Genomic DNA, 9,123 nt, shown 5'->3' with positions numbered 1-9,123 from the left:
TATTATATCCGCTAGTTTAGTTACTATTTTCGTTTATATTACTAAAGCTTATAATAATTTACTTAAATAGTTATCCCTTTTATCCTATTTAATAGCTAAATTATCGTAAAATTTTACTTTCTTTTAAATCTACTAGTCTTAGAAACTTATATCTTCGTTTTAATATAGCTAGCTAGTTTTTTAGTTAATTAGGAGATTGCTCTCTTATAGCTATAAAAGCCTTAATATAAGGTTATATTCTTTAATATTTATAATATTAAAGTTAACTTATTTATTATAACCCTAGATATTAATATTAAGGTAATTAATCTCTATATTAATAATTCCGTTATTATAGTTAAAGGCCTCTCTTTTAATATTTATAAGTTTATATAGATCTTTCTTATATCTCTATATAAGTTAGTAACGATTAATAACTTTAGGTATAATATTATTACCTATCGCGCTATAGTCTAAAAGTATATACGCGTAATATCCTACGATTTAGATATCTAATACTATTTAGTTACTATAGCTTACTATTACTATATATAGGGTCCTTAGATCTTATTATATCGTGCTAGTCTATAGCCCTTTTATAGATAGTATACCTTATTTTTTACCTAGTCCTTATTTATTTTATTTAGGTATTCTTCTTTAATTTATTATTAATATCGTTTCTTTACGTTTTTATTATATAATATTATATTAGGGCTTAAGAGACTAATTTCTTATAGCTAATCGAAGATTTCTTATTTCTTAACGCTATATCGTTTATATTATACTACTTTATAGTTAATTATATACTATACTTTATAATTCTATTTATTTTTAACTAAAGGTTAAGTTTTCGTTCTATATCTTTCTATTTTTTATATAATATTTCTATATCGATTTTTCCTTAGTTAAATATAGCCTATAGCCTTTATATATATTACTAATAATCTTTTAATATACTATTATATCGTTTATACTATACCTATGCTTTTTTATATTTATAAACTCTATAGTTTAGGTATATATATTTATTATAATCTTCCTCGTTATATTTAACTTATTATATAAGTCTTTAAAAGATTAAGGGTTTAAATACCTTAAAGTAAGTAGCGTTATACTATTCTTTTATTTTAGCGTATTTATAGATTTTATATATCTTTAAAAGATATCTTATTAATAAACCGTAATTATCGCGGTATTTAAGTAGTATACCGTAATTAGGTTCTAATAATATAACTTAGTTATTTAGGTAGCGTTAATCGATTTTCTAGTAGTTTAGTTTTATACTTAAGTAGGGTTTTAAAAGTACTTATCCCTTAAACCTAACTAAGAAGGCGTTATATCGTGCCTTTATTTAAAAGTATATTATATAATCTAGGTAAACGTATAATATCTATAAAATATACTTATAGTACTTATAAGTAAGTAGTATTTATAGATCGTCTTTAAATTCTCCTTATAGTTACTATTCTTATTATAGAGCTATAAAGGTATTAACTATAGTAATAGCTATAGCGTAGTCTCCTTTATATAGTACTAGTTAATATTAAATTAATATAGCTTATTAGTTTTCTATAAGAATTTAAAGCGTTTATTAAGTTCTAATTTTAAGTATTTCTTTAAATTCTTTAAAGTATAGAGCGTGTTCTTTAATCGTAGTATTCTCCCTTAATAGCAAGGGTAGTAATATAAGTTCGTTCTTATCTTTTATTTCTCTAGGTATTTCTTATTCTTTAGAGCTTATATTATCGATACTTTATTATTCCTCCTTAGGTTATTATCTAAGTTTTATAAGTATAAGGGCTATATTTATATCTTCTTTATTATATTATTTATAGACTACCTATTATTATTATTAATTTTTATTTTATATATCTTTTTAGAATCGTTTACCGTTCTTCTTAATCTAGTCTTAAGAGACTCCTTTAAGATAAAGGTATTCCGGTTTTATAAATTTAACTTATTTCTATATTTTAAGATCTCTTTATTATATTATTATAAGGGTTTTCTTTAGTAGCTTTAGGAACTATCTGGTACTATTCTTATCGCTTAAGTATACTATATATTTATCGTTATAGTATATAGTCTAACTAAGGAGTTTATACTTTAGTTCCTATTTATTAATAGCGTTTAGGTATTTCTTACCTTTTAAGGCTAGTACTTAATAGGTTTTCTTCTCCTTATAAGGTTATCTATATTCTTTAAAGTAATATCTAAGTTTCTTATAGTTAAAATACTTTCCTTTACTTTTCTATATTATATTTAGGTTTATCCTACCTAAGTTAGTTATATAGGCGTAGGTAATAAGAGTTTCGCGCTTCTTTTTATAGTTAGCGCGTTAGTTAAAGTTATTCCTATAAGAAGGGTTTTAGTTTCCTCTTCCTTATTTCTTTTCTTAGCGTCGCGTATACTATCTATTATTAATTTATATTACTATAGTAATATAGTCTAAGAGGTTATTAGGTCGATTTTCCTTATAGAGCTCGTCCTTAACTTCTTTTTTAAGCTTATCGTAGAATTATAATATAAGAGGTTTATTGTCTTAATTAAGCTTTAAGGTAACTTAACGGAACTTCGTAGTATAATCTAATACTAAGATCCTTTATCGGAGTTCTTAGAGTTTCTATTTAGCTTCTTATTCTTTATTAGTTATTTTAAATACCTTTATAATAGCTTCTTTAAATCCTTAGAAACTAATGAAGACTTTATCTATCTTATTATCTTATCGCGCTAGTTAGTTATCGAGAAAATCCCTTATAATAGGTTTAAACTAAGCGATTACTATTCTAAATAAATAATTTCCTATATAAAGTACCTTTTTAACTAAGTCTAAGAGTTTAGTAAGGTAAAACCGGTAGTAGGCCTTAAGTTAAGTAAGAAAGTCTTAAAGCGTGCTATAAGTACTATTAAATAGTCCTAGCTATTTTAGTTTAATTACTTCTCTAAGGTCCCTAACTTATCTATTACCTCCTTTATTCCTAAGTAACTATACCTTATATTAAAGGGTAATAATTTCGCGTATTATATCTTAAGGCGATATAGTAGCTCTAGAGTTAGTTAATCTAGCTTACTATATAGGTATATTAATAGTTACGATATTACTTAGAGTAACGCGGTATTATACTAAATAAGAGCTTTTAATATATAACGACCGGTATTATTCCTAAGGGATAAACCTATCGAGGGGTTTATATTAGTAGATATAATAAGGCGTAGTCTAAGTAATAATATATATATTACGTTAGTAATAAGTCGGAGGTTATAGACCGTAGACTATAACTAGGTAATTAGAATTAAAGATAGAATCGTAATAAAGATCTATAATATATTAAAAGCTAGAGAGCTATCTGTCTAAAGGAGTGAAAGTAGGTGGCTATATATACCCGTAGAGACTGTCCTTAGATCACGGTCCTGGCCGTGATCCCCTTCGTGGCTTACTATAGCTCACTCGTGAGCTATGCTCCTAAGTGGTGATCTATCCATATAAGGCTCACTTGGCTCACGTACGCTCTAGGTGAGCCAAGCCTGAGTGACTTCTCGTCCCGACTATTGTTCCGAGCCGCCTTGTCACGTGAACGTGGCCGGCTCTCCTGCGGCCCGCTGACCGTGGTCGTAACAGCGCGGGAGGAACTAGACTAACCTTTTCTTTATCTTTGCCTTTATAGCTACCCTTTCCTTAATTAGTTATAAGCCCCCGGGCTCTATAGCTAGCTAGGACTACTAATAAGGGCCTAGGCCCTTATTAGCCTCGCTACTATATACGAGTAATAATATAAAAAAAATTCCCTTTCTTAACCCTTACTCTAACCCTATAGTGCACTAATAACTCGTCTATTATTGCGGTAAGGTGGCTTTAGAGTATTGCTGATCTGCAGGCCGGAAGCGTTTGCCGGCCGATGCTACGATATACTGCCTCGTTTATACCTGAGGGGAGAGAGACAGGGCGCCATGGAGGGCATTCAGCTGCGGGCTAATTATAGCTGGTACACATGACCTCAATCGCAAAGTAACATTTTGTCTTGAATATTTAGGATTAGGAAAAGGGTCAGCGTTGAGGCCGTAAAGGACTAAATGCCTTGTATACAGAACGGTCCACCAACATCATGCTCATCATCTGGGGAAATTGACGAACGAGGGCACGGCCGTTGAATGCGGATTAGTTCGCAGAAAAAGACCAGTATACGGACACCTGAGTGTTTCAACAGAATGGAGGCCCAGATGCGCGAACTACGACCCAGGCTAAACCGGTATAACTTCACGCCTGGCGGAGGTGCGGGAGCTCAATGATGGACCGTCCTTTGAGTGAGGTTTGCCAGAGTCGGCGCCTCCAGAAGCCATTTTAATCCTCAACGCACCCACTCCCCGGACACCAAGATCGAGATTTTAATTACGCTACTACCCCCTCCCTGGTATCCTCTTTAAATCGTTAAACCAGACATACCTGCTTAGAATCATATATAAATGACGATCCCACGACCACTGGCTGTCGTGACTTGCAAATGCATCCCGCGTCCTGGCGTACCGGTGCCATGTGCTGGCAACCAGCGCCTTTTTGCTATAGCGAGGACCCTCTGTCGTCGAGAGGGAGAAGATGGCAGCGAAAATTCTCCAGGTGAACGGCAGCACGGTGAGCGGCAGGTCGAAAAGGGCGGTGAACTTGCGGATTAACGACGTGGTGACCAGCATGTAGGCGGCAGGGGCCTTGCCGTCGTTCATGACATACTCTCTGATAAAGAGGAGGAGGGTCAACCGATTTCCATAAGGGTTAACCATGAAGCGAATAGCACATGCAAACGAAAGCTCACCTGACAGCAGCGCTCACGGCACGGTGGTTCACGTGCCCGGAGATGCCACCCTCGTCAAATGTGATGATCCGTATGGTGCGTTAGCAGGCGCAACAGTCGACAGAAACGAGTTCGAGGATCAGATTTACCGCGTCAACGTCCCACTTGCGGACATAGTCTTTGATGATGCTCTGGATTTTGGCGGTATCCCACCAGACACTAGGGCTGTCCTGAAGGTCGGGGTGGTCCAACGCCTCACACCGCGACAGATCGATTCCGAGGGCGACGCACGATCCCTTGAGTTCTTGCCTTCGCTTCGCACCTATGCCATAATGGTCCCCTAAGAAAGCAGGCGACATAGCGCTGTAAGTCACACAGCCTTGAACTGCGCCCGCTAAGCGCGAGTGCGTGTGTGCAAAGTAGGAAGCGACAGGTGATTGCTTCCGACGCCGGGGAAACTCACCAGTGGACATGACCAGGAGCCCACCCTTTGTGTTGGGACTCCCGTCCAGCACACTGAGAATGCTGGGGGCAAAGAAGAGGCACTCGTCGTCTGGGTGTGCGGTCATAATCAAGAGGCTTTTGGCGTGCTGCAGCTCGAGCGGAAGAAGTCGAGCGTCGCTGCCGACAAGATACGCGAGAGTCCATTGCAGGACAATGGGGATGGGGAGGACGACGAGAGCGATGCGGACGAGGGTACGGCGGCGAATGCGCTTGGCCAAAAGCCAGGAGCAGAACTCGAAGGCGGCTTGGTCGCCAGTCTTGCGTGGCATGATGCGTGTGCTTGGCATGGAGTATTGCCTTTGAGGCTACAGGCCTTTTTTTATTAGTCGTCGGTTGAGAGCAGAAATGATGAAAGGCCCCAAAGAATCGATGAATAGGGGGACACGCCGGCAAGACAAAGGCAGGGAGAATGAAACGCCTTACGAATATTGCTTGATCGGGCTATACCTGACCTTGCCTCATCTGTTCAAACTTGGTGGCAAAAAGGGAAGAGCATAAAAAGGTAAAGAGGCGAGTTGAGCGGACGCTACGGAGCACTAGGAGGGCTTTCAGGACCGCTGGATCGGCGCCAAAAGAAGTTATATATAGAGTCTTGACGCAATTGGGGCTTTATAATGACAGACAGTTACTTCGCAACTACTCCGGGTTGGCGGAGGCGATACAAAGATTGCGGCTTTGCAACCGCGTGTCTTGCAGCATCAACAAGCTGCTTTACTTGCGGGGAAGCAAGGACTGTGTTTTAATACTTCGTAGCCAACATATTCGACCAGGGTCTACTTAGATTTACTTGGCTGATACGCCTACTTCGTACAGATACTAATCATCTAGCTACCTACACATGTTCCCTCTGCCGGTCGGCGACCTCTCTCCCTTTCCCAGTCAGTCGCCCCCTGTGCTTGAAAGGCGCGTAGACCCGCTGCCCTCAAAGGCCCCCCTCCCTAGTCCGGCTATCTCGGCCGCTAGCCGGCCGCCCTCCGCTATTTCTGGGCAAAACAGGCACGAGGCGTCAATCAATCCGGGGGAAAGCTTGAGGACCAACACCGGAAACGTTACATGTGGTGTGAGCTACTAAACAGGCGGAAAACACGAGCTATGAAGCACCAAGGTTAACATACAGACGGCTCATGACCATTCACGGGAAGCGGAATAATACTCGACGTCGAGTTTGAGAGTTGTATATTGGGCTGCTTCGTCAGTGATGTTTTACCCCGGCCTCCGATTGCGGTTTACTTTTCCGCAAACATTGTAATATCACCCTTCGTCCAACAAACAGCACCAGCGCAACTCCCAGGACTAGGAAAACCGGCAGGTTCGCCTGGTTGCCCAGTGCGGTAATCAGGCGGGCGTCGTATGAATGCCATGACGAGCTCCCTAGGTGGTCAAAGATGGGCGTTGAGGAAGGTCCGTTGAGGCTATGCATCGGTTTTGGAAGAACCTTGAGGTCGGTCCGGTTTGGCTGCAGCGCGTGGATGACAGACGCGAAGTGGCATCCAGTGCTGAACATGACGCTTGGGTACGGCAGGCCGAGCCACTGCCGGTTATGGACGGAGAGGCTGCGCACAATGTCGCCGGCAAAGGAGTTTCCCTTGGCAGCCATCATGAAGCCGATGGAGAAGCCGGTCGGATGAGCCTCAGGCGCGACGAAGCTGAACCGCCGCAACGGGCCCAAAGCTCTCTTACACCGGAGGTCTACGTCCAGAATCACCCCTCCGTATTCGTAGAGGACCATGTATCGTAGGGAGTCGATTCGTTGGATCTGATACGGGTAATTTTCCCACATTTCCCGGAGCTCGGGGAATTTTTCGGCCACAAACTTGGATGCATTCTCTTCCGACCAGATGTGCGACTGCCAGCCCGGATGCCTGTCCAGGCAGCTCCGCATCGCGTCTTCCGACTCATCTCTCCATCGGCTTCCGTGCTTGCCGAAGACGATATGATGTAGGATCGGAGGCACGAGGTCATCGTAGGGGGTAGCCGATAGCTGGTTCTCATCATAGTCGGCAAACGTAATATCAAAGTGGTCGTGCGTCTTAGAGAGGACGAACTCGTCGGCGGTGCTGCTCCAGTAGACGCCGAGAGAGGCCAGCGTCCATGATGTGTATATCAGATGACGGAACAACCAGCCAATTGCGACAAGAGTCAGAATCGTGGCCCCTGTGACAATGCGAGACCTACTGGTAGAGGCGAAATGTTGGATTCGGAGGAGATGGTTGGGCATGGCGGCACCGCGACTGCTTGATCTGGTGTCTCGTCAATAAGGCGAACGCAAGCTTGAATAAGTCGAGGCAATTCGACGCCAGCATGCCGAGGAATTGTTCCCACAGCCGAGAGGCAGACATACCTTGACCACGTTTTCGCTAGGAAGAGGACAAATGAAGGAAGGACAGGTTTCATGCCAACTTCAGAGTGCAAACGGTGGGGACCGGCCATGCGCGGCTCTGGGCTCCGTGCTTGTAAGGTCCGCCGCCGCCTCACCGTAGCAACCTGTATCCTGGAGCATGCCGCCCGCAATGGCTTTTGCGCGGCTAGGTTTTATGTGCCGCACCAGTAAACGGTGGCAAAGCTTGCGGCGTCTGCCCGGCTATCGTCCGACCAAACTTTAGCCTTGCTGTCTCTCGTATGGCCGACAGTTCCGTAGACTCTCGTGGGGGGCCCCGGTGGTCTAGTAGTCGGACCGCCCGAGGGTCCGGTAGCAGAAGCTATCACCTGCATGCGCACAGCCGTAGCTAACCTCTCTTTGCCCCTTCTGCCCTGCTCTGTCGTTCTGCCATCGTGATCAGACGTCTTGCGCATGGCTGAGACTCAATAGGGGGCTTAGCGTGAGACCGCTAACTGTGGGCGAATGACATTTGGTTTCATCTTTTTTGGGTTCCTCGCTGTCCTCCGCGAATTTGGCCTCCTTGATACGCTCGTCCTCTTCAGCTACATTCTGGGGGGTTGCGATTGAGTCAGGCAGACGTTAGAAGGATTGGTCGACCGAAGCAGGCATTATAATCATATAGAAACGGGAAGCCGCAACGGAGAACGCATGCAAACACTGGCCTATACCGGTAGCCTAGGAATCGCAATGACCACCTACCTGGTGGCGATGTGACGGATTAACTTGCTGGGGCATTTGTCCTGTGATGCAAAGTCATCATGGCAGCAGCCATTGGCAAACACGGCGACATCTCAGTACTGCTCTCCTCCCTAGTTGATCTGTGCACTTGCCGCTCTTGTCTTCGGTTGGATATATGAATTGTTGTATTTCGCCCGGAGCGATGTCCCGGGCCTCGACATGATCTAGTTTGCACTTCAGCATATTTGGTAGCTTTATACCTACGTATACTTCGTACTGCGTGCCTGGTTAACATCATGAGCCCTACAGATCGTCGCTATGTTGCTTGCCGATCAATGTCGTCGTTGTCTCTTCCATTAATTCTTCGCGTGTTCGGCGTCCCATCCTCGCCAGCTGAAGCACTGTCTACCAAAGCCGAGGCTCAGGCTCTATTTTGTCGGTTTTAGTCGCACGCTAGAAGTTAGGCTACTTTGCGTATGGCCGCTGGTCCGTGTCCAGCCAGCCTCCTCTTTGTCGCAATGGCGGATTTGTTGGCCGCAAGCTCGGCCGCCACGTCTGGCTCCCGCTTGTATCGTCGTCCGATGCGACCTTTCCCAACGAGAAGAATGACAATTGCCCAGCGTTTGTTCGTGAGCCCTACAGCATGACTTCCCGTGGCATTTTCAACCTCTTGCCTCGGAACAGGGAGTGCTCGATCGTCTCGGCTGCTCGTCCATAATCTCATATGGCCGATTTTGCTGCTCCGATCTGTTCTGTCCAGGTAGCTGTCCAGTCGCATCATGCCGGCCCGAACGAAGCCGA

General features: G+C 43.1%; 2 protein-coding genes across 2 annotated transcripts; both read right to left on the bottom strand.

The window, feature by feature from the left end:
* Positions 1–4,215: 4,215 nt before the first annotated feature.
* Positions 4,216–5,533, bottom strand: HRG_04695 (glcNAc-PI de-N-acetylase domain-containing protein; the record flags this gene model as incomplete). Its single annotated transcript, XM_044863166.1, has 5 exons — positions 4,216–4,237; positions 4,499–4,702; positions 4,782–4,831; positions 4,889–5,100; positions 5,224–5,533. The coding sequence occupies 5 exons, from the start codon at positions 5,531–5,533 to the stop codon at positions 4,216–4,218; spliced, it is 798 nt and encodes a 265-aa protein (XP_044721780.1).
* Positions 5,534–6,456: 923 nt separating this feature from the next.
* On the bottom strand, positions 6,457–7,482 carry HRG_04694 (glycosyltransferase sugar-binding containing DXD motif domain-containing protein; the record flags this gene model as incomplete). Its single annotated transcript, XM_044863165.1, has 1 exon — positions 6,457–7,482. One exon carries the CDS (start codon positions 7,480–7,482, stop codon positions 6,457–6,459), a length of 1,026 nt encoding a protein of 341 aa, XP_044721779.1.
* Between the last annotated feature and the right edge of the window lie 1,641 nt (positions 7,483–9,123).

This window comes from Hirsutella rhossiliensis (assembly GCF_020360975.1).
Source record: "Hirsutella rhossiliensis strain HR02 chromosome Unknown scaffold00004, whole genome shotgun sequence".
Taxonomy (NCBI): domain Eukaryota; kingdom Fungi; phylum Ascomycota; class Sordariomycetes; order Hypocreales; family Ophiocordycipitaceae; genus Hirsutella; species Hirsutella rhossiliensis.
The sequence above is the reverse complement of the archived record's forward strand: the minus strand, read 5'-3'. Positions and strand labels throughout refer to the sequence as shown.